Raw genomic sequence first — 26,617 nt, forward strand, 5'->3', positions numbered from 1 at the left:
ATGCACAAACACACACGTGTATGTGTGTATAAAGGAGCTAATTCTGAATTTCAGAATTACTGATGAAGGTAGCAGAAGTGAAATTGTTCTTCGAAACCTATGTTTGCTTTCTTGATACTTTTTATAGAAATCATAAGACTCCTGTGAATCTTTAAAGATCCTGTCATGGAGTCATTGTCTGAGAATTTCCCTCTGTGCTTTCATGACAATTGAAATCTATGAACGTATTCTTGGGTTCAACCCTGCAGGTTCAACATCTGGCTGATGGAAGCAGAACATTTTCACCAGAGGTTCTTGCACTTGAAATTTTCTTCCTTCTGTGGGTCTGTGTCAAAACCTGACTGAGCCTGTTTAACTCCAGGCAATGGTGTAAAGCCCATCTGTTCCTTGAAACTTTTCCCTGAAGGAGTGATCTATGGTGTATTTATGTTCTCAGCTGTGGTTGTGCTTTTTCAAATACTTAGTTGATGCTTTTTGACTAACTTGTGGTTTAGGTTTTTTTTAAAGGTATGCTGAATTTATATATTCTTAAAGCAAATTTTAAGAACGTTGCAGAACTTCTCTAACTTTTAAAGACGATGAAGAACTCATATCCCTGTTTACGATGAATGGAGAAATAACGTTAATGAAATGCTGCTGTTAAGAATAATGGTGTGTGGAGAACCCACTGAGACTTCCGTTGTTCTATTAAAAATAAGCAAAAGTCTCTGGAAATAAGTGAAAATGCAAAACATATGTAACTGATTGCATTTGCACACCTGGATTTAAAATATTCTGACAGTATAAAGGGTTGTTACATTCTTCAGAGGGGAGGACTACTCATGATTTTGCAGATAGTTTCACTATCTTTGTATTTGAACCTGGAATTACCAATTTAATTTAGGAGGTGGTCTGTGTGTTACAGCAAGGTGACATTCAAGTTCTAATCAAAATTTCCTTCATGCACCTTTGTTGGGTGATCTTGGGAGGAAAAAAAAGTACAGTTAAGTAATTAGCAAAATTAAAAATTAAAAAAACAAAACAAAACATTATGAAACCTTTTTCTGGATGAAGAGAAGATTGTATTTGTCTGCAACAGCATGACTTATTGTTGTAAGTGGTTCAGGTTAACATTTTAATGGGAGGAAAAGAGACAACTTTATTACAAAGGTGCTTCAAGTGCAAATATTGGGACTGAATTACATTCATTTGTTCTTGTAAGATCTTTGAATGAATAATTTCATTAACTAAAGAAGATAGGGAGGCTTGTCTGCATGAGGAAGCTATCACAAAATAAGTTATTGTATGAATTTAAAGTATAATAGCTATTCAGCACTATGTATTCCTACAGGTACTTGTATGTTGTGAATGGACTTAGAGCAAGATGTATTCCTTTTGAGAATATTTGTGAAAAATGTTTAAATTGTTGACAGTATGGTTCAGATAGAAATTGTAAGTCCAGTATGCTTCACTGGAATCAAAGACTGGCCATGCAATTTTGCCTATCAATATTTGTAAAATATATTCATAGACTCAGTGACTAAGTTAGATTTACTTACTATGTTCAGTTGTCATATAAGGTCTAATGATGTTAAGAAAATGGCAGGATTAACAGCAGCTGGTATGCTTAGGATTCAGTTATGTCACAAATAACTTATTTTCAATAATGGTAAAATCATAAATTACCTTTAATCTCTTGTATAATGTTATGTGAATATGACAAAGCTAAATTCTCACATGTCATTGCTTAGGTAATAGATAAGCAAAATAAATGACATGAGCTATCCTATGTCCAGCAGTTTCTGAAGGTGACCACTGTTCCGCTGCCTTCTGGCAACTGTGAGTTTGGGACACAAATATGGACGCCTTCACATGAGAAAATCGGAATATGATTGAATGTGTGTATCTCTTAAGCAGCAAGAAAATGATAACATTGACTGTGTATTAATGTCTTTAAATATGATATGCCTTTTGACTTTTCATATGAATGTAATTTCAAATACTTTAATTTTCTTGTTTTTCAGTTTTTATCGACAAACTACTTTTGTTCTGAAATGAAAGCATGCATTGTTTTTCAGGAGCTTTGATCACTTTTATGATTTATTGTTTAAAATGTATCTTTATGCATTTCTTAAATATACTTTATTTGATTCTGCAATATTTTCTCAGAAAATAGAAAAACTGGGATTAGAGCTGAATGGAAACAAACAGCGTTTGGAACAAGCCCAGCAGGATGTGACAGGAGCCAGAGAGGAGTGCCTAAAACTGACAGAACTGCTGAGTAAATCTGAGCACCAACTGCACCTCACCAGGTACCCCTTATCCTATTACATGCTGTAGTACCAATTTCATTCTGCTAATTTTTTGCCACAGGCTTCCCCACAGTTGTTATAGATACTTGCAGTCATTGACTGCATGGGCAGCCCTCAGTAATGTTAGAAGTAGAGATTTAAATAAGTGAGTTATGAACTACAAAGTGAGTCATGAGTTATAATTTATGAAAGTGAATTACTAGTGTGAAGAAAAGGCAATATTCAGCTCTGATGATGAGGTGGCATGCTTTGGGGCAGTAGGAAGAACAGGGGAGAGTGCAGCTACATTCTTTTTGTTGTTGCTGTGTTTGGTGTGGCAAAGATATTTTAAATGTAATCTGAGACTAGTGTACAGTAGCACCTTTAAGCATAGGAGTACTCAGATTAATAACCTGAAGTTTTTGCAGCAGAATGACCAGGAATCTATAAATGAACATAATTGTGTTAAGCTTCACTGAAGATTAAACAATCAAAAGGTAATATTACTGTCTATGAATAGGAGGTAAGCTCAAGTGTGTGAGGAGGGTGTTTAAGTAGCCACTTGCTCAGTGGAGATGTGGTATAAGACAAACACTCTGTGATCAGAAACTTTGCCTGAATTTATTCCATCCTTGGATATAGCTCCCAGTGCCATTTACTGTACTATTCATTACACATCTCTAAAATACACCAGAAGGTTAACATGCCAATTATTCATTGCAGCTTGAGTTTTGGTAACTACAGGAATTTTTCCTTTGGCCACAGGAAATGCTATTGTCTGAGTGTTTGCAGGGTATTGGTCGTGTGTGTGGTTTTTGTTTTGTTCTGTTGCCCCAAGAGTGAACATCCAGAAACAAATCTGGCAGCTTTCACTCAGTCCTTAGGGAAAAAAAAAGCTAAGTTAGTTTAACTTTTACATGGGGGGAAAAAAAAGACCTCAGATTTTTATCACATAACAGAAATCTGCATGTTTATCTAAGTCTTGTACTCTTTGAGCTTCATGAGAATTCTGCCATTGAGTAAATGGAAATAAAATAGAGCCTCATCTAAACTATTAAATTCAATGAATCATTTTTTTATTCAGCTACATTTCTGTGTAATTCAGAGCACGGTTGTTTAACAGATGGAAGAAAGTACCACTCTAACAGCCTGTATTTAGAGAAAAAATATGCTAGAGGTTAATGAACTTGAAAAAAGTTTTGGGTGAGTTGTTAAGATATCTAAAGTTTGGATTTAGCAGAACTTTATTAATAATGATTTGTTGTGATAGTTAACCAAATGGCTTACCACGCTCCTTTTAGCAAAAGGCTGATTATATGCAATAAAGCTCTGGATATCTTGGAGGAAATCTGACTAGCCAATATTTTTTTTTTTTTTTTGGTGAAAATATTCAACTTGTAAAAATGAGGACTATTGCCTACTTTTACATAGTAAACATGATTAATGCTGGATACCTATCATACAGATAATTGAGGTAGCTTTTCAATCTATGGTCTCTGACTTGGAAAGTTTGAGATGCAAATCACTGGAGGCTGGGAACATTTTGGGCAGGTAATGGTCTGTGTTGGCCCTGTTCTCATACAATTTCAGAGACATCTCCTTTTTGAGACAGGTGATGAACTGCCACAGCTTCTTTGTCTGACATAATGCAGACACTCTTCTAGAGTGACCTACTCTTTATTTTATTTTTTATCCTTTGTGTTCATGTTATGGTCTCCGCTTGTAAGTATTGAAATTTTTTCTATGATGACATTTAACTATTGGAAAAATATATACATTGAAGCATGGGAAATAGGTTCAAATCTTTCTCCTTGATACTCCCCAAAATCTGTAATACTTTTTCCTCTGTAGGTTTTTGTGTCCTGTTTATTTTTGGAGTGTCTGTCTGCTTTCCAGGAATATATTAGGTGATGCTGCTGTCATGGGTGAAGAAGGCGGGGGGAAAGAAAAAGAGATGAGAGTCTCTTGTTGCTGAACTGTTACCTGTTGCCCCTGTGTACTTAGATTGGTAGGGCAGAGTTAAGAGATGTTCTTACCTAGTTCTCTGTTCTCCCTGAGTTGCAGATGAAAAGATCCCCTAGTGAAATGAAACTTTTCCTTAGCCTGTACTCTTTTTCTTCCTCTCAGATCACTTTCTGTCAGAGCAGGTTTTCTGTATTAGTAAGGGTATAAAAATTACATGTCTCTAGTGGCTTTAGTTTTGCATTTTGAACTGAGTATGTTTTTAATGGATTGGTACATCCATAATTGTTGCACATGAACTTTATTTGCTTACGGTCTACCTTCTTTCATTCTTTATTCCCTTTTCCTCAAGTGGCAGCTGTACCAGTGAAAATACTCACTTGAAAGGTAGTGGTAATAGCAGTCCTATGGGGGTTATAGACTCATTCACTGTGACACTTGCCAAGGAAAACAGATTTTAAGCTCTAGAGTCCTGCCTGTGGGAGGTTGCTGCAGAAATTGCACTGATTTAGTGCATCTCTTGGGTATTCCGGCCTTGGCCTCATCTTGCTGATTCCCCTCTTTTCAGGAGGGGACCAGCTGGTCCACTCCAAGTCTTCTCACAACACTGGACTTGAGGGAGGCCTGTACTGCTGTTACACGGTTGTGGGTAGTCTTTCTGTTGCCTTGCATGACCTGTCTCTGTTTTTCTGGCAAAAATTGGAGGTAGCTGAGGAGATACAGAAAGAATTCTTTGTTTTCTGTGAATTAGTATATTACTGAGGAGAACATTTCTTCACTAATCCACTGATTCTAGGTTTGGATACTGTAAATAAATATAATAATAAAATGAATATGAGACCTTTGGATTTTAATGCATGAAAATGAGATGGTAAATACTATATGAATGTATTAAATGAGAAAGAGCATGCAGTCTATGTCTTAATGAGAAAGTGCTCTGCAGAACTGCACTCTTCTCCAGGAGTCCCACTTCTTTGCTGCATCCTAGTTTTCAGACACTGTTGATTGATTACCAACTAAACAGCTTCTAAGTTAACAAAATGTACTTGTTAAAAATCAAGAAAAAGGTTACGATTAGCTATTCTAAACCATTGCCACGGAGTTTAAAATTGCCTTTTCCTGTCACTTTTCTTCCTGGAGCAATATGTTGCTTAGAAATTCTTGCTATTAACATGCATTTCCTGCTATTGAATCTAGTTAGTAATTCTAATTTGTATGTCTTCAAATGACTGGGAAAATACAGAACTTGCTGTGTAGTTTTGATTGTCAGTCATGTAACTTTGCAGATGTCACCATGATATGAGACTGACCATGCTTGGTTGTTTTTTTTTTTTTTCCCCTAGTTTCAGCTTTGTGGTTATTTGTAATAGAGTTATGATGGTAGGAGAATCTTACAAAATTACTTCTGAAGTCAATGTTAAATTGCTATTACTTTGGCAAGGTTGGGTCTTGCTAATGAAGCTTATTTGAATCCGTTCTTCAGAGGGTAGAAAACATACAGATCTATTGTTCTTAATTCATGAGAGAATAATTGTTAAAAATAATGTCAGTATGCTAGTGGAAAAGATCACATAAAAGATATCAGGTGTTAATAACTTGCCCAGATCTTAGTGTGTATCTATTTTTATTTTTTTTTTTTCACAATTGTTGCATAACAGAATCATCATTTAAAATCTTTCCTCTTTCTGTTTCAAAACAAGTAAGTTATTGTTTTTTTCAATTGAGGTCAGATGTAGCTCCTGTTTGCATATGCCAAAGCATATAAATAAATCTTAAGAAGTGAGGGAATCGCTGAATTTCAAAATTGAACCTTTTCTATACCATCATGCATTTTATCAGGCACAAAGATGGGTAGATGGCTCAAGATATTTTTGACATCAATGTCATCTAAAATTTGGTGGAATTTGTAATTGAGTGGAATTGAAGCAGATTTAGCTTAGTTTACTTTTTTACTGTTCTTGTTTGCTTATAGGAGACACTGCAAGCAGTATTGAATGTCAACTTGTAGGTGGGAAAAAATTATTAAACAGTAAAAGAACCCATACTTCCAGGTTCAGGTGACCCACCAAGCTACCTTGAATCCATGTGTCACTCTCTTGAAGGATAAAAGTTTATATTACAGTGAGTCAGTGGATGCTGTAGTTCTTGATTATTTTCTTTTTTCCCCATTATGTGATATTTCTTTTCTCCTTTGTTTTTGAAAATGACATGATCTCTAGAAAGCAGCGTATCTAAGAAAGTGGCACTTGGGGAGTACAGTGGGTTTTAGCAGTGCTATAGCCTTCATATCGTGCATTGTCCCTTCTTGTTAGTTTCAGTGACTCCATTAATGCTAATTTGTATTACATGTATAATAAATACAGCTCATAAATCTATCACTCCACCTCCAGGTTCCTGTGGCATCATTTAGTCACTGAAGCTTTGGTGTTGAGCTGTATGTCGTCACCAGCATTCCTTGTTAGAATTACAGCATGCCTCATACATTGACTTCCCTATTTAATCTATACTATTAAGTGATAAAATGTAATCTAGCTTCTTGGTAGCTATATATAGCCTTCTAGGGAGTTGCACCGTACTTAGTATTATGTATTGTTGGTTTTTTTTTCTTTTTTCTAGTAGTATCTATTAGTTAGCAGCACACTTACTGCCGTGCTTTTTCCAACAATTTTAGCACATCAGAAAGAGTCCATCTTCTATGCTGTAAAAGAGGTAATATTCGAAGAAATTCTGTTACTAATATTAAATGACTGAGATATGTTTTATGTTCCCGGGCTGACTGACTGATGAAAGGACCAATAACACTTAAATTGGGGTGGTGGGGAGGGGAAGAGGAGAGAAGCAGAAATGAGGTGTAAGCAGTGATTGATTTCTAATTTTTTTATATTCTGCTCATCTTGTACAAAACCATTATTTTAAAATGCAGGGAGGAGTGATAACATGAAACAACTCTGATAACTAATAAACTTTTTAGATTCTGCTTCATATGTTTACTTTTCATTAAATTTAGAGACGGTTGCAACTATGTTGTTGTGATTCAGTCAACATTTATTTCTATCTGTTTTTCATATACAAAGGCATCGGGATGCCAGAAAATAAACTGTTAACGGAGAATTAACTTCTTTGGCACGCTTTCATACTTATCTTCCAAATTAAAGAAAATGAAATGGGCAGAAGCAGAGTGTAGATTACCTCCTTTTTGTCAAAAATGGTGGGAATTTGAAAATTAATAATAAAAAAGGGAACAGATGCAGTAACATGCCAGAGGGAGATTAATGTGGAGAGTAAAATCTGTGAGCAACAAAACTGAAGCAAACTGAATCAGTGGGAGGTGGTTGTACAATCAAAATCAGGATAAAAGAGAAATTACAAACAACCCTGCACTTGTCAAAGTAGTAGTAATGAAATCCTGACTCTGCCAGCAGCGAGAACCTGTGTTAGCACTTTGGGGTAAGGCCGGGAGCCGGGTGCCAGGTAGGAGGGCAGCGCGAGGCTGCTGGGCGGCAGCCATCGCGTGTGGAACAGATGGCGGGGAAAGCTGGCCGGGGAGGGGCTCCTTCGCAGAGCTAATCAGACAGTAACGGATAGGGCAGCTGGGAGGACTGACCACCGAGAGGCAAGCGGCGGGGTAGCCGCAGCCTTCCACGATGTGTGCAGTGGTGTGCCCGTCGGCCGGAGAGAAGACCTTGCAACGTCTTTTCCGGGCGGCGGCCGCACAAACTTTGGAGGCGCCCGGCGGCCCTCGGCCCGGGCCAGGGGAGCGGGGAGGCGCGGACCGGCCGGCCAGGCCCCCGCTGCGGCCTGCTGGGCGCCCAGCGCGTCCCGCCTAGGTGTGCCGTGCCCCCTCCTACCTCAAAAACGCGCGGCTTTCCTCTCCGTCCCGCCGCGTAATGAGGTTACGTGTTTTCGTATTTTGTCGTAGCAGCATATTGAACGCAGACTTTGGCGAGGGACAGAAATACAAAAGCACGTGGGTCCGGGGACGGATCCAGCAAACCGATAAGAAAACTTTGCTCCTGTTGAAAGGGGGGAGAGCTGTAGGTCGGCGCCTTCCCACAGGAGTGGGCCCCTCTAATGAATGAAACCAGTTTTCTGATGTTTTATTTTTGCTCAGGGGAGGCACTTCCCTCTTCATAAATGAGAGCTTGTGAGGAATGAATGGAGGTCCGAGCCTTCTGATCTTGAGTCACATGAATAATTTGACTCACGTAAGAAGTAAAGATCAATAGGAGTTCTTGTGCAAGTAAGAGGTAGTCATGTGCGAGAGGATTACGAGGTCATGCCCCGTGTTGGCGACTGTCAGCCTGAACGAGAAATGAAACAAAATTTTATCGAGGAAAGGGGCAAATAAAATCCTGAAGTGTAGCGAGGGAGACTTGACCTATTACTGCCCAGTTTTGTTGACTGGGATACGTGGTACTTTTTTAGACAATTTCAACAAAGAAATCTACATCTCTTGCATCTGCTTTTTAAACTTGTATATCTCTTGTCTGCAGAAGGTTTATAGCTTGGCTCAATTATTCATTTTGAGCAGGGAGGGGAGGAAACATTACAGGGATTTGAAATAGGTGGTATAACATAGCCATATGCTATTTATGCAGCAGTTTCTGCAATAAATCTAATTTGGTGCTGTCAAAAAAAATTAGACTTATTTGGTATAGCAGCACATTAGTAAATGATTGTGGTAGCTTTGAAAGTTGTCATTCACTCTGCTTTACTTGCAATAGCATCTTGCAAAGCTCTTTTTTTACCTTCCTTTTCCCCCGAGCAACTCTGTGGAAATGTCTCAGTTCTTTGTCCTGCAGCTGTAGAAACTGCAAATATTTCCACAACTGAAAAGAAGGTCTTGCTTTAAGGTAATTGAAGAAGGGGATGGAAGAAAGAATAACCTCTATTGTTAGCAATTATATGAATGTATAGGCGGAAAAATCAATAAAGTGGTGGGGGATAAATTTCTCCCTTGCCTACAGGTTTTCATAGTGCAGCTGAAATTGTTTATCTGATTATATAGCATGTAGATAAATTAGCTACTCTGCGTTATTATAGAAGGTAAAATATTTTACCTGCCATGATAAGACCATATGCTGCTTTATGAAGACTGATACTGAATGATTTGAAATAAATCGGCTCTGTCGTCTTCTGGCAGTGCCATGTAGAAAATTTGAAGCTGATATGCTTTGTGTCAAGATAATACACAATTATTTAAATATCTTTCTATTTAATCATTTAAATATATTTAAGACGATTGTACAAACATGTAAAGGCCATTGATGAAGTTTAAAAGGGAAAGAAAGAAAGAAAATATATGTGAAAGAGTAAAGAATAAATCCAGGATCATGTGTTAACTTTGAATATGAAAGTCTTTATAAATCACCTTTTTTTTCCATTTTTAAAAAGTCTAAACACAGTTGACAATTTATTGTCCTACAGTACAAATTTCCCAAGGAAAAGGCAATAATACATTTTCAGATTTTAGTCTCAGATTCATCTAAATTTTTCTCCGTGGCATTTAAACTGCAACTGGTCACATCAAATTTCTCTAATGATTTCATCTTTTATACATCGCATCAGGTTGTTGAGGCAGCCAAATTGCTACTGCATGTAGAGTGTGGTTCAGGAGCAGTGACAATACTTAAAGCGCTTTGGAGCGAGCAGTGAATTCAGATGAAATACAGAAGAGACTAACTGCTGTAGAAAACAAACATCTTTATAAGGTCTTTGTTTTGAGCAGTTCTTATTCAGCACTAACAGTAATAAGTTTATGCGTGTGTATCAAATATTTACTTTGATCTCATTCAAATTAGGTTTTCTATTTGTGTGACTAATGACAACAGGATAATGATTTATTTCTTTGAACCATAAAAATCTTCCAGACACATGTATTCAAGGCTGCTGGATTTTTTGCTGAATTTGCTACTGGAAAAATGGTTCTGATTTTTATCTTTATTTTTGACTTGTTCTAGGGCTTTTCTCTCAAGTACATCTGAAAGCTTGTTTTTACAATAAGCTAAAATGTACTTTTTCTATCAGCGCTTGGTATTTGTGAACTTAATTTTGAAAGCTGCCTTGTGCTTTCAAAAGTATAGGCAAAGTTGTTTATTTTGTGCAGTCACAGAGACTGTTGGTTTGTTATGTCTTTTTTGGGTTTTGTTTCTGTTTTTTTTTTTTTTTCTTCTGTGCAAGATTCTGCTCCTGAAACTCTTGCCTGGAAAAATATTCAACAGAGAGCCCAAAGGGTCCTCAGCTGGGGACTTTATCAAACTTGACACTGAAGAGCATCAGCCTGTAGGTCGTCATCTCTGGAGAAAGTAGCTGGTGGATGGAGGGAGGAAGAAAAAAATCACTTGAGCACATCAGCTTTGGCTGCCTGGCTGCTCTCCTCACCCCCTTTCTCAGTGCCCTTGTGCCGGTGATTGGTCAGGGGAGGATGAGCTGGGAGATGCCTGTCACTGTCTTGAGCGAGCAGATGAGCACAGCCTCGGCTGTCGGCGGCCCGACAGGACTGACCTCCTTCCCCTGGCTCTGCTGGCAGCGTGGCAACCTTAATAGCAGGCCACTGTTGGCTGCCCCAGTGTTCCTGGTGGTTTGAGCATCAAACTACAGTTTTTGTAGAAAGAGGAGCAACTGCTCTTGCTTAGCCGCTTCTTGCTCAGTTGCCTTCTACAGGGCTTAAATCAAACCGAGGAATAAAAGTTTCTCTGTAGTTAGGTGGGACACTGTTGCATATTCTTTTTGTTCCAGAATTCCTCTTCTGTTTCCAGTGCTTTTGTTCACCTGCACGTGGCTTCCTGTAGAAGAAGATCATAACATCAGAAAACATTCCCCTGCAAATTCAGAGACTAATCCCCATATAAAGGATATATCAGTATTAAGTTATGATTAAGCTAAACTTGTGCAGTATTTGTCAATGCAATTTTGACTAGAGTCAGATTCAGACCTAACATAAGTATAACTGCATTTCTGCTAATGAGATTGGATTACCTCCTGGATTTGCTCCCAGAAAGCTTTACTTTAAATTCATTTTCTGTAAAAGGGTAATAAAACGGGTGGTTCGTTATAATTGCTTACCAAACTTAAAATATATATTTTATTTTTTGGTACTGTATTTAATTTTGGTAAAAGATTTTATTTTTTTAAAAAGGATATACAAGGTATGCAGTGAAATTGAAATGTATTTCTTATTTTAGGAGGATGAGACTGTTGAGGAGGTTAGTTAATAATTCAGAAGTTTGTGGTTATCAGAATGTATTCCTGAAAAGAAATATGGGCACAGGAATTGCTAAAAATAATGTATCCTGTTGACAATATGAATTTAGTCTCGGCCCTGACAAAGAATCTTTACAATTTGTCTCAACGTGGAAGGCAGTATTTTAACAAAGAATTGCATATGTGTGTGTTTTACAAGGCTTGAAAACAGGAAGAAATATTCAGTTGTTGTTTTTTGTTTGTTTTTTTTTTTTTTTTTTCCTTAAATAGTGTTGCACTTGAAACATCAGTAGGTAAGTTTAAAAAAAAAAAAAGATGCTACAGATGAAACAATTTACAGTGAATGCTGTTGGCCTCTTTAAGGTTTTACTATAAACTTACTCATTCAGCTGTTCCCATCTTCTCTTTGCATTTTTAGTCAATATCTTTGTTACAGAGTGTTAAAATGAGTCAAAAGCTTTCATTTATTATTTTAATCGTAATATTTTTATTAGCCTTTTCCACTTCGTTGCATAGCTCTGCAAGTCTTTCTCAGATTCTGCTAGTCTTTGCAAAAAGGTACAGATAGACGTATGTGAAGAAAAACACATTAGCTGCTGGAGTTAACAAATTATGATTAAAATCTATTCTTTTGCTTCTGTGTTATTTCTCCTATACCCTAAACCGATCTTCACAAATACAGGACTGTAAAGAACTTCATCTTCTGCTGATTAGCAGAAGTGGATTTAAATCCACACCGACAGTTCATTTGACAATGACCTTGAGGGGCTTTGCTTCTTGAAGAAGAAAGCAGAAGCTTGCGGTAAACAAAGTTCACTTCTGACAGATGGATTGAATGACAGAAAGGTTGCGAGTGCCAGAATAGCCCTGGCAGAGGAGGAAATGTTCAGTGGAATCCAACAGGAGAGGAGGTGTGAACAGGTGCAGGGTTGCTGACGGAAGGGGAACCAGATGGAAGGAGCCAGAGCCAGTTTATTTAAAGGAAAAGGCAGAAAACACTGAAAGGCTGTGCGATCAGTGGCTAAAAGTGTGCATGGAAGAAGGTAAAAATTCACAAAGCAAAACTGCACAGTGGGATATCTAGCACTTAACATAATGGTAGTAATTTGTGAGTTTCGTTTTAAAGTTGCTATTGAAATATGTTTCTCCCTTACTCTTGACAGCATAAAGAAGAGAGATTTATAACCTGACCAAAAAAAAAAAAAAGCCAAACACCAAAACCCTCAACTGTTATACTGCCTGTCTGTTATTTCTAATACTAATGTGCAGACAGTTACAATCAGGATAATACAAAAAATATGCCACAGTTGAACAAAACAATAAAAGGCATATAAGGCTGGATTTTTATTTTTTAACTCACCTGTTTGTATCTAGCTCCTGTGATAATGTGAGTAGATAAACATGTCTTTTATTGGGATGTTTCTGTAATATCTAGAGCAAATCAACAGCAGCCAAGTGCAATGTAATGTTAGCACAGTATTTCTCATCTTGCTTTTGGTCACAAGTTTGTCAGTTTGCTGGAATATGTGTATCTTGCTGTAGGATGGGGGAGAAGTCTAGCTTATTCTAGGTCAAATTCCTTCAAAATCAAATACAGTCTTTCAGATTGTCATCCTGAAGAACACTTTGTTCTGTCAAATTGTTCTGCTTCTTCCCAAGCTGTTCATGTGAGGCCTGGTCCTTTGGAACCAGGGAGAACTTTTCCTTGCTTCCTCTCAACTTAAGCAGTAGTTGGAGAGAGTTAACAAGTTCAAAGTATCAGGCCTGTGGTAGCTTAACTGCAGGTTGCATGTCCAAACCTAATGTCTGTGAAAAATGTAGGTGACTGTTCAGCAGTCATTCATGGTGCATCTGTGATCTACTGGATCAGTTAGTTGTGCTGATCTGATCCAGATCAGGTGTGAGCACACAGTCACTTTCCTTTTGAATTAGCTAGAGCATGCAATGCAGTGTTTATGCTGACTTTATGCCAGCTGCAGTGGGACAGATGATACCTGATTCAGCGTAAAGCTTGCTGGTGCAAAGTTAACGTACCAAAAACATTGGGGTTTTGAACAAATTTAAATTGGCAGACTGAGTTCATAGCAGATCACTTAGCTGCATCGTTTTTTGATTGAATGGTAGGAGCCTGACGGCTGTATTTACTGTATTAACAAGCTGAACCTTGGAGTAGAGAGTCACAATTGTTTGAAGCTGGCCTAAGTCTATGCTGCTGCTGAAAAAGTAAGTCCCTAGAGTGGTAACACATGGCTATGTCTGGCCACATATTGCCAGGCCATTGCTTGTGCTGACACTGGAAATCAGGCACCTGTATGATCAGGTGGTTCAGGGAGTTAATCGGATAGAAAAAGATTCATTTGTTCTTGCAGAAGAAGTTGTATGAGTGCTAATTATAAGAGGATGAAAAGGGACCGGCCACTGGCAATGCCACCTTAGACTGGCATAAATCTGTCCTGAAGTAAGAGACTTCTGGTGCCAAATTCAAGAATCACCATAAGTCAAGAAAATTACTCCTTTATTTCAAATATAGTGACAGTAATTTAAATAACTGTGTATACAGAGTAAATGTCTGTAAAAATCTTATATGGGAAGCAAACATTTCAACATTCAGCCATTTGTAAAAGTGGCTTGTGGAACCAAGATAGAAAGAATATTACAGAGAAAGGGGTGCACTACTGTGAAGTGTTTAGGGCTACATACTAAGACATCATAAACCCCACTTCTTCTCCTGTTGCATCTTCCCATGCAGCTTCTATTCTATGCTCAGTTGTCTGTTTCTATGCAAATTTATCAGCCAAATAGTTCACCATCTGATGGTAATAACTGCTGCAGAATGGGTGTTTATTTACAAGGTATGCATCTTGCTGACAAGGCTTACAGATGTGCCAGAAAAATCAGATTTTGCTTCTAAGTCAGTATACTTGACCTAATATCAGATGTTAATTACTGTTAGAGACAATTTTTTCCTTTTCTAACAATGAAATAGAGGGCAGTTAATGATAATATTTAGCTGTGACTTGGTTTACAGAGAACTATGCAAATTGAAAAGTAGTTATTGAGGAACTGGTAGTTTTCCATATATATCTTGAAGGCATAGGACTGAAAGAATAAAATCATGTTATAGGCTAGGTGTTTGCAAATTTTTTCTTTTATGCTGAATTTAAAGTAAGAAATGCAATCCTTTCATTTTGTTAGTAGACCTAGTAGATAGAAGTAGAGATGGAATATACCATAATATATGCATATACTCAAGTTAACTATATGCAAGCTTCTTTATATCATATAAAATTTCATGGGAGCAACACTGTGTCATTCAATTCCTATGCCCTTTCAACTTTTCATCTTTCTCATGTCCATCAATATCCCCAGTTAGTGGTAATTCTGAAGTAGTTTTCAAGTACAGCAAATACTCAAAAATAGAGTATGAATCTTCTTCATGCACAGCCATTAATGTATAATATTTTCTGGTGCCTCAGGTAGGGTGTGAAGGGCAAAGTGGAAGTTTTAGATTTAGTGTTGTATTGTTTCTGTAGACCTCCTAATACTATATAAAGTGCAAATATATATAAAAGTTATAAGGTGGTTCCAGTGGTGTAGCTGTGCTCAATTTAGAGAAAGATGGAAAAAGTTTCAGTGGGAACAAGAAAGTCATACGCACTGATTTCCATTTCAACAAAATTTAAATTAAAAAAAAAAAAAAAGTGGTATAACAAGTTGACATTATTTGTATTCTGGCAATGAGAATAGAGTTGGGTAATTATTTGCATTTTGGGGAAAATAGTTTTAAGCTAATTTGTCAAATAATTGTAAATAGTCTCATGACAAAGTTGGAAATGTGAACGAATCTTCGTCTTTTCTTGTTTTCTCCCCCAAACGTGTTTTTGTCTTTTGAAGTGTTTTTGTGAAGTAGTAGTAACCTGGCAGAGCTGTCCTTTCCAGTCCTTTATCTCAGCTAGGGTAGTAAAAAGTTCTGGTTGGGTGGTTCACTAACATACTTTAAAGGTATTTCTACTTTAAAGTTATTTCTGTAGCATCATCTAACTTTCCAAACCCACATTTAAAGAGCTAAATCAATTTGAATGCTTAATTTTTTACCACTTTTAAGCCCTTGACCTTCACATTACTTTTCTAATTGCTTGTAGTAGCTTCTGCTTCACGTGGTTATGAGAAGAAAACTGATCTTTCACTGTTTTAGGAAACTCTCAACTCAGTATCTATCAACTAATGTAAGCGAGCACCTTACACTGTAAAAACAAAAATTAAGATTTTTTTTTTTTTTTTTTTAACCCTCAATTCTCACAAATAGGACCACATCCATCCTTAACAATGACACAGTCCACCAGTTCTACCAATTAAATTAATAATTAGCTCTCTGCAAAATTTGACCATGCACAAGTATATTGTACTGAAGCTCACCAAACACAGTGTGCTGGCTGGGGCGTCTTCCAGAAACCTGAGCTCTCTGCTGAGAAGACCTGGCAGCCAGCTCCAGAATCAGCATCCAGTCAGCTCCCAGAAACAGACATAAAGAGCAACTCAGTGGGTAATTCCCACAATGGGATACAGGAAGGGCAATTTTTCAGCTCCTTGGAGAGGTTTAAAGAAATGACCTGATCATGATGCTTTTAAAAGGTATTTCTACATAATTCTTGCACAAGGATGCACGTGTACATCTTTTTTAATTTTTTTTTTGTCATACAAACATTCATTTCATGCCTCTCCTTCTGTCCTGTAAAAACACCAAGAGCTGTAAAATCCAGCCAGTCCAAAGATGCTGTGGTGGACTTACACATGCCCTTAAAAAATCAAAACCTTTATTATAAAAAAATCAGATGGCAAAAAAATCTACAGTGTTGTATAAGAGGAAACTAGGAAACACTGTCCAGCTGTGTCCTCAGTCATAGCAATCTTGGGTATTAACAAGAACCTCTTAGATGAAAAAACATAGGCATTTGAAAGAAAGATAACCAAAACAATCAATGCTAACCAAAAGGTTCCTAGAAGCCTGACTTAAGGGAAAGGGAGAAATCTTGTGACCCTGAGTTGTCTTATTGCGTTGATCCAAACATATGAGCAAGGTACATGCTCTAGAGCCCTGGTAGTTTAGAAGGTGAGGAAATTAATAGTTTTTAATCATAGCTAAACTTAAAACCAGCATTTACTTATTCATCTGCAGAATTTGGGGTCCTACTGTGTTGTATTTCCTTACCTAAATGTTTGAAAATACTAAGACTACGGATAGCATAAGATAAAACTCTGTAAATATGTTCTCCATTATAAATAGCTGAATAGAATACTGCAGTGCTTAATTGAAAGGCAGGTCTGAAAGCAGTTTTAGGAATTCTACATTAATAGAGGAAATTATTTAAGACCATTCCTGGGCAGAATGAGTTCTTGGTAAATTGTATTTTTTTCATATTTGCAGACCAACCTTTAGACTTGTCTGCTGACCTAAAAAAAAACTGAGCCCTTATCCTTCTGTGTATGACATACTTATGAAGATACATATGGAGGACAGAGGGAAGAAATTTGTGAAGTGTTCTGACCCAACATACGATCTTATTCTATATACATTCTTTTATGATCTTTATCATTGTGGTATTTGAATACTTTCTGACAGTAAATTGAGAGACTGCAAACATTTTTCTCATGTTTCCCCTCGCAGAACAGGGCAGGTATTATGACCTCTTGTTTCAAGTTTATTTTTTTTTTACAATGAATGTTGTAGTGTGTTTTTTTTTCATTGTTTTGTTGTTTTTTTCCCCTCCTGCCTGAGAGAAGAGCAAGGATCTGCTCTGATTTTCCATTTTTCCCTTGACACTTGTAGCTGAAATAGTAATACAAAATAACCTGTGAGAAAGTAGTTCAGAAAGCAGCTTGTAATGGACAGTCCAATAGACCTGTATTGTGGAAAGCTTGAAAAGTAGACTGCATAGAACATTGCTGAGCCTTTGTACCCAAAGCTGTTGGCTAAAATCTTTAGGGTTCCTAATACAAGTAGGCTTTCAAGTCTTATTTTCATGACTGTTCTAATTGATTTGAGGGCCCTCAGGCCAGATTGAGTTAAAGATACTGGGAATTAAGTGCTTGGGAACCTTCTCAAAACTGTTTCTCAATTTGGTATAGAGAAGCTTGTGCTACACATTTATTTTCAAAAATACTGGGAGAGAAAGCCCATTTCCTCTGGAAGAACTGAGGGAGCCTTCAGCTGAGCTCTCTCCCTCTTCTGAGGTGATTTGTTGTGCAGTAGTTCACAGTGCTGGCCCACCTGGCTGTGTGTTATCTAGGAAAGAGGCCTGTGCTCGACCACCGAGGCATGTAGTACAAGCATCAATGTTGGGCTTGACCGGTCCTTTTGCTGTCCAAGTCTGGGTGTTGGTGCTGAGTTCCAGGACTAGTCATTATTTAGACCAACAGTCTTGTTAGTTCAGATACCTCAAACGTTTAGAGCGCTAAATGCCAGCTACGCCTTAATAATTTATGAAGTCCAGTTTAAAGTAAGTATATATGAAAGCCTAAAATATTTTATAATTACATTTTTAACTATAATTGATAAGAAATGAAGATGTCAAAAGTAAGGTTATGATAACTTCTTGTGTGCCACTGGACTGAGATAATTGCTAGAGTATTTTAATTTGTCCAGTTAAGTTCATAGTCCTTACTAATGGATCTGTTAGCTTTTTGCAAAATGCCACATGCTGATCTCATGGGAAAATCAAATAATCAATATGGGAAACATGGTTGCTTCACGTCATGGTTGCTTTGTCAGAAGACTTTCTGGCAACCTCCAGTCAGAGGCCTAATTCTACATTGAGATTCCTCCTGTATTTTTTTAATTTGCATTTTTACTGTTACCAAAGCAAAAAGACTCTTGCAGAAATACCTACTATTGAACTGCATTGTGAAATTAAAAATTTTATCAATCTAAGTTCTGTTTTTTCCAGTCAAAAATTGATGAACTATTGTGTATGTAAAATATGTCTTTTACATCAGTAGTCTTTACATCCTTCCTTTTCTTTATGGCAAAGCTATTTGGCAGAGAGCAGTCTTCAGTTGAAAGTGTATCTGCAATCAAGTTTTTGTTTGTTAGCGGTAGGAAAAGGTTTTTTTATTAAATCTGGTGGCTCAAATTCAGCTATTACACTTCTATGTTAGTTTTGAGCTCAAAGTGAATTTTCACTTCATTTTCAGCAAGGATTTTTTTAAAGTTTGCAAGTGATCACAATTTTGTCCCTCTACCTGTGCTATAGGCTACAGTTTACTGTGCCTTTTTTTTTTGTTAAGAATATTTAGAAAGCATACCTTTCAGTCACTGCAAACTGGTATTCAGTTCATTGAGATATGTGAACAAGTTAACTAAGTAGGCTGCTCTTGACAGATGTAACTCAGGCTCAAATCGATCGTTGTTTAGAACTAAAATCACTGTGGAAAACTTGTGTTTCAGAACAGGGCTCGAGGAAGGGTTGAGCTTGCCTCTGGTGTGAATGAGTCCTTGGTTGCTTTTGACTTAGTGGCACAAAAATGAAAGTTACCATGAGCTCAATGCTTCTCCTTTAGTAAAACTGACCAATGTTATGGCCAAATTCAGAATTATTAGCAGATAGGCATTTATTTAGTGTTTCACAATGGATACTATGTAAAAGAACTGTAATTTTTGCTACTGTCTCCAATTTTGATTCAGTGTTTGCATTCTAGCAGAAAACAGGCTGCTGCAGTTTAACCACTTGGTCCCTTTTTCCTGATACCTACAGATGATGCTTTAAAAAGTTCTGGTATAATTAATTTTTAGCTGTCATTTCTGATTCAGATCTTACCTGTCTCAGCAACATTAGGCTGTTGTTGCTTTGCTTTATATTGTCTCTGTGCTTTCCTTTAGTCATTATGAGAAATTTTGAAGTTTTTGTAGGAGAAGACTTCTGATATCTTCACACTAATGCTGGAGGGGTATAACTGTTTCCGTCTGTCTACAGTCCATAGCTTTTCTTTTTCTTAAATCAAGCTCCCCTTCTTTCACAATTAAGAGTAATTACAAATAAGCAGCCAGTGTCAAACCTTCTAAAACTCCTGCAGTATGTGCTGGTTGTAGAAGGAATGTTACCAATAGTTCCTGAAATCTCTTGGGTCACCTTCTGCGTGTCTTATCCATGGGTCCATGGGGTTGGTGTTTTTTTTTTTTTGTTTGTTTGGTTTTTTTTGTTTGTTGTTTTGTTTTTTGTTTTTTGTTTTTTGTTTTTTGTTTTTTGTTGTTTTTCTTTTTTTTTTTTGTGGTTGTTGTTTTGTTTTGTTTTGTTTTTCTCTGTATATGTAAAATGTGTTGGGGAAATTTTCTGTAGGAGGTCAGAGAGATTGAATTTAGAGAGCAGGGAAGGTGTCAACTCAAGGTGTGGATGAAAGACTTGCCACTCAGTTTAGACAGCTTTGGTTCCAGGAAATTTTTTTGTTCCTCAGCAGCTCTAGGCACCTCAGATACTGCTCTTTATGTGGCACTAGATGTATCTCAATCCCAAAATTTTCTAGGTGCTGAGACTGAGACTGGTCAGCTACCCTTCTGTTTACCAATGTTTTCCTAGTCGTACAGTTGAGCTTTATCCACTGTATAAACGCACCTATTTTCACCCACCCCGTATACACTTCAGCCATAGGGAACTTACCATGCATCCATAGCTTCTGAGCTCCTGCTAGTTTGCTCTCTAAAGTAAATAGTGACTTCTTTTGGATGGATCCCCGTAGCAAGAGAGTGTTTCTGGTGGCAGTAGATTCTCCAATTATTTTCAACTTGCCCGTTAGCATCTGGTCGGCAGGAGGGACCCTAGCAATGAGGAATGGACCCTTACAGGCTTGCCTTGGTAGCTTGAGTTGTGCAGCTTGATACATGCTGAAGGCTACCCCCAGCAGAATGCTAACCAGCCAGCTGTGTGCCAGATGACAGCACAGCACCCAACTGCACACAGCCATCTCACATGAGACTCTATTAAATAAAATACTGTGCTACTGCCACTTTCTTCAGCTGAAAGTGTTTGGGGGATGTGTTAGGCGCTGGTACTTTTTTTTTGAGCAGTCTGGTGCTCATGACAACTGTCTGAAGGTAAAAAGATGTTTGGAAGGGGGGGAAGGGGGCTAAAAAGACTGGTTCCCTCAAATATGGAAAGATTTTTCATAGTAATGCTTTCCATATTTGGAGCTTACACTTGGGAAATGATGCAAGCATCACTCCTTAGGATAGCCCCAATATGATTACAAAGTAATTCTGAGAATGATGTGATAAAATGCAGTTCGATGTATGACATTTTCTTGAAAAATGTGCTTTGTTTCCTTAACACTATAATATTCTTGCTATCTAAACATATTCTCTGCTATCTAAACATATTCTCTGTGTCAAATCATTCTCAGTCTTACCTCAGAAAAAAACTGCCTGTGATATCAAAGGGAGTTTTGCCTAAGGTAGGGCTTGCAACATCAGGACCAGGAATTAGTGTAATGTGACCCACCATTTGTATTGCTTTGGGGTAAATTTAAGAGAGAAGATTTAACATTTTGTGTGTCATGCTGAGATATTGCAATATCTCGGATGGGTTATTAGGCACCAATCCAAAGGTTAAGTGCAGCAACCACATGAGATGTGGCTTTATCCTTACATGATCTATGCCTGTGTTCTGTTTTGTAGTCCACTGAAATAGGTATTATCCCCAGAAAAAAACAACACGTTTATAAGACTTTATTGAAACCTAGCCCAAGCTACTAAATGTAGTTTTAGGAGAAAAGTGTGTGCGTATTATGTAATTTGAAATCTAGAAATCAATCCTGGTGTGTGTGAACTCACTGAAATTTTGAATCTGGATCCTATTATGCACCAGATAAATATTCACAACCTCTGGGAAAGTCTAGATATGAATTTGCAGTTTAGGACCTTTTCTAATTTATATGCATATATCTTCTTGGGTTTTTATTTTCCATGCTGTTATTGCTTGGCTTGCTTTAAATAAAATGCTTCAATGGAGTGTGGTAGTCTAGCATTTGTTTTGCCTCAGGAGTAGATTGCCCCATCTTGCATATCTGGTCAAGTAAATTGCTCTCTTGCCTGCTTACTTCGATAATATTACTGGGCTTTAGACCTTCCTGTACAACCCCCCCGGTGAGCAGAACCACAGGGGGCTGGGCCTGTGTGGTGCTAACAGTTTTCTCTATTGTAATGGATGCATTCATCTCCTATTTACATAAATTAATAGTTAAAACTTGTTTAGTTGCTTAAGAAAACTCATTAAGCTTTCAGAGTAGCTGTATTATGAGCACTGTGGCAATCGCTCCCATTGACTTATGTCCTGCTGGCTCACTGGGAACCAGTCCATCTCAGGGTCAGGTCCCTGATCTTCATTGCAGAATTAAATAAATAGCATTTAAAAGAAAATCCAAATAATCTGTTCAGTGCAAAGTTGATGTCAGGGAACTTCTTTATGAAAAAGAAATCATGTTTAAAATTTTTAAAAATAAAATTGTATTTTTGTCTGAAAGGCTAATTTTTGCTCAGAAAATAGATTTGTATCCATTTTCTACCAGTTACTGGGGAATGTTTGACATTGTAAGAGAAAGGTCAGTTTGTATAACCTGAAGTGGGAGGGGAATGTTTAATGCGTAAAGCTTGGCCAGATTTTTCTTTTTTTTTGTTATTATTAATTGCATATTCTGATTTGCCTTTTTAATTTATCATTTTCAGTATGTGATTTTTATTTTTCTTTTTTTCCTGTTTGTTTTGGGTTTTTTTTTATAGATTGGAGAAAGAGAGCATTCAGCACAGCATTAGCAATGAAGCAAAGGCCCGAGCCCTTCAGGCCCAGCAAAGAGAGCAGGAGCTGACACAGAAGATGCAGCAAATGGAGGCCCAGCATGAGAAAACTGGTAGGTGGTAGGGAAAGATTAGAGCCTGGGCACTCACTCACAAGCCAGGCCCACGCCTTACTGTGAAATGACATCAGGAACACCTGTAACCTTTGGCTGGCCGAAGGGAGCAGATGCTAACTACACCGGAGATTCCGAATTACATATTAGTTAGCGTTTAAAAGAGAAAATGGAAAGTATTGCCCACTGTCTGTTGATTTCAGAGTGCTGCTCTCACATCTGTTGCACCATCTGGATTATGAGTTTATTTACCTGTGTTCAAGAAACGTAAAGCTGAGAGAGACCACAACAAAGTAGAAAAACAAAGGGCTTGTTTTTGGCTGGATTTTCAGGCACACATGTTATATAAAGAAAATAGCATCAGAAGCTCTGCGGGAAATGCTCTGAGCTTACAGTTAAAGTCTCCTGAATAGCATTGAACAGTTCCCACAGTACACACATTATAGCTACTCTAAAAGCTTAATGAGTTTGCTTCGGCATCCAAACTGGAGAAAAGCTTTAGCCATTAATCGGTTCTTAATTCACTGTCGCAGCTGGATGTAATTCACTGGCTCCAAATTGATATGTTCCTTTATTTAATCTTTGCAGCCTCAAACATTTTTAGTATTACCATGTGCCCCCCACACACATCCTTCAATCTAGAAGAAGGATGTTTAATCCCTTGCATACTTCAGGTTCTCCTAATAGGAGACTTCATTGCATTGATTTAGCTGATCAGTAACTTCTAACCTTTAATCTGGAAGTAAAAGGGGTTTTCCAAACAAATAAAAAAAGCCCTTTGTTATTGTGAAGTACTATGCCAACAGCATTAATAAAGGTGCGTATTAGAAACAAAAAAAATAATTTTTTAGAGAGGAAGTCTCTAACCTCTGAGCATGGAAAGGAGGAAGAGCTTCAGCTCTTATGGAACATGGTATATTCATATGCTTAATAAAATACAATTTTTACACACCAGTCCTGCAATACCTTTAGAAAAATGATGTAACGTATTAATCCTAAGCAGCGTCACATGATACCTGAGGTAGCAGTCACATTTACATCTGCCATCTGATTTTCTGCCTTTTTTGCAGCATTATCACAGTACTAGAGGACCTTTCTGTCAGGGAATGCAAACAGCTACATTATGGCTGCTGTCTACACAGGAGGAAAAGAAAAGAAGCTCTCAGAATCATTTTTCCCTACTCTAGCTAGCACATCTGCATATGACAAGTGTAATTTTGCACAAAAGATGTGTAATTTACCCTCCTGGTGCATAAATTGTCCCAGTATACAAAAATGAAACAACATTATGGCAGAGTTTGTTTTTATATATCTCTAGTAGGATTAGAAGGAGTTGAAACTGATAGTCATTTGTTATGTACATAAAGAAACCCTTGGGTATTATGACCTTACACACGTACAAGGAATTTAGGCAACAGTGGTCTCTCTTCCCCTTATTTTAAAAGCAGAAATCAAGAAACATAATTTTGCAGTATCTTCCTTTTGAAAGAATAAAGATACTTGCTTTCTAGGTCATGAGTTTTGGTGCAGCCCAAACTGATAGTAAGTGAAAATTAATTTATAAAATGGTTTCATTGCAACTGTCACTGGACAGTAAGTCTGTATCTTATCACTAAAGAGAAAAAAATACACTAATCATAGTAAGCGCAGGACCTGGTAAATAAAAGAATTCCTTTTTTTAAGGAGAGAATGAAATGAGTCTACAGTGTGAGTGTTTGGGTTGCCAGTGTATCCTCTGCACCAGTTGAGCAAGCAAGAGGCTGCTAAGGCACAGCTTGCCAATTTTATTCCTCCCAGAAATGTCAATGAACTTCCAGCTAAAAAGCAAATCCACCAGATTAGATATATAGCCTTTCTTCTAAAAGAAATCCTGATTCACTGGCAACAGCATTTTAACATTTTAGGTTAGCTTATTCTGACATAGAGCCTTTATTTTGTTAATGATGATGTCATAATTCCATGTCCAAGTAGCTGAAGTTTAAAAAACGTACAAAAAAACAGAAGGATCTAGAGGAAAGAAATTAAGAATATATAAAATTGTTTCTAAATTATCTATAAATTTATATCATTGTAAAATAAATTTCTAGTTTGATAATTTTATAATTTCTAGTAAATGAACTGGATTCATTGCTGACCTCCCAGAATACATTCATAGCAAAATTAAAGGAAGAATGTTGTGTGTTGGCAAGGAAGTTGGAACAAATGTCAGAAAAATACAGGTTAGTATATTTTATTTATCCTGTCCCTTTTTTTATGACGTTTCCTTATTTTTTAATTTGCATTTTAATATTTATTATTACTCATGTTGTCCCAGGTATTACACATCATCTCAATATAATATATGCCACTTAAGAAACATGGATGGATTTTTATCCAGGGTAATTCTGATTTTCTGCTTTTCAGATTATGTTTGTAGCTATTACTTCAAATTTCTTAAACAATTCCAATGTAAAAATTACATACTATTTTCTTCATATTCTTAATATGAAGAGTGGAAAATTGTTAACAGAGCTACAATTATCTGAAATTATATGAAAAGTACTAAATATTTAAAGTTCTCAAAAGTGTAATCTGTTCATTTAACTATTTACTTAAAGCTCCATTCACAATACTACACACTGAATAATTATCTCTGAAATAATTGTCGTCAAAATTGCTTGTCATTGAAGCTCTGATTCTGCCACTGCTTGTTATGTGGTGCTTTTGTTAAAATCAATTGCAGGTCTAAATACAAAGCCATTAAAAATTCAGGAATAGAACAAAACCTGGAAGCAGTAACTGGTTTAAATAAATACAAAAGTATGAAGGTATCTATGTAAAAGTTCTGCAGGACAGGACTATCTTTTTAAAAATAAATGTTTAAAAAATAATTGTGATTCTATACCAGTAAACCTCTTGATTTTACATTTTTAAGTGTGAAAATAGTCTTTGCTGAAACTTTCTGCAGGGTTCATATTTAGAGTAGTAAATAGGACTTAAGTGGTGTGTTGACATTCTGTGACTTCTGTAAATTCAATGCAAAGTGAATTTGGTAATTAAGGGTAGGATTCATCTCAGGTGGCTTATGTGAAGTAAGGAAAACACTCAGCAAAGATAAAACTGGTTTTCCAGATAGGATTCTTCTTCTGCTGGGCGGATTTAATCATTCTGTTGAGGTAACATTACAGGGGCAACACTCACTCATTTATCCCAGTATCCTGTTTCCAGGAATGGTCAAAGGGCAATGATGTAAGTAGATGACAGACATATATATATATGTATGTATAAAAAATATATTATGCTTCCCACAGGTACTGCCTCCACTGCCCATCCTACTTTCCACTGAATATAAATTGTTGACTAGCTGTTAAGTGGCTGAAGTTGGGAGATGAGTCCCATCCATAGTGTTTTGGGGAATAAATGAGAATCTTGAGGAAATGTAAGCAATCTTCCCTTGCAAATGTTGTGATGGGTGCTTGAGAGAGAACCAGACAGAGTTTTTCTTCTGGAAAAGCAGAGCTCCTCTGCTAAAGTAATACAAAATCTAAATAGATTCAAATTGTATTATTATTCCAGCAATAAAAATGCACACAGACTTTGTTGCTAGAGCTCACAGTCACAGACTAGTAACTGTAAAAGGATGAAGGAAAGACAGAAAACATACTGTGAAAACACATTATTCTCTGAAAATAAATACCAGAGATTGCCAAGTGTTTCTCCACCTAGCAGCATTAGCTGACTATGTCAAGAACCTGAAAAAGGGAAAAGAAGCCCTCTTGGATCTCCAGAAAGTGGTATATTTTGCACAAGGAACGGTATGGAAGAATGTATGAAAGCAGTTCTGAGAAGTGGCCCTAAAATAGCTTGAGCTTGCCTTCATTGGTGTGGGAGCTGCTGCAGTCAGAAACAGGAATGGAGAAATAGGTAGGGACAAAGAAAGCACATGAAAATGAGAACAGAAAGGTGGAACTGGTGGAAAAGAGTAAACTAATAGATGGCTTCAAAAAGTGATGTGATCAGGAGATCAGATGCAGAAAATTACTTCAGCAAAGTTTTAAATGCATAATCAGTACAGTTCTCTCACTAGCATCTCTCCGAACGGCAATCTTCATGCTCATTGTCACTGGGTATAGTGTAAAACCACAATTATGGGACCGAATGCTATAGCCGTGTCTTCTAAAAAAAAAAAAAGTAATAATTTTTGGAAGATTTTATGACTTACTTCTCATGTACATTTATAAAAGCAGATCATGAAGCAGCAATGTGCCCTATTTGCATGGAAAATATTTTTTCCATGTTTTTTTCCGTGT

General features: G+C 37.1%; 1 protein-coding gene across 4 annotated transcripts in view; it reads left to right on the top strand.

Moving 5' to 3' along the window:
* SDCCAG8 (SHH signaling and ciliogenesis regulator SDCCAG8) overlaps positions 1–26,617 on the top strand; it is a 118,138-nt gene that overhangs the window by 44,923 nt on the left and 46,598 nt on the right. For all 4 annotated transcript variants that reach the window (XM_042795603.1, XM_042795604.1, XM_042795602.1 and 1 more), the window contains 3 exons: positions 2,149–2,291; positions 22,201–22,328; positions 24,439–24,547. In XM_042795603.1, coding sequence (XP_042651537.1) covers positions 2,149–2,291; positions 22,201–22,328; positions 24,439–24,547 — 380 coding nt within the window. The remainder of the gene's footprint in view (positions 1–2,148; positions 2,292–22,200; positions 22,329–24,438; positions 24,548–26,617) is intronic.

The sequence above is a fragment of the Tyto alba genome, unplaced genomic scaffold (genome assembly GCF_018691265.1).
Source record: "Tyto alba isolate M040663 unplaced genomic scaffold, T.alba_DEE_v4.0 Super-Scaffold_22, whole genome shotgun sequence".
Lineage (NCBI taxonomy): Eukaryota > Metazoa > Chordata > Aves > Strigiformes > Tytonidae > Tyto > Tyto alba.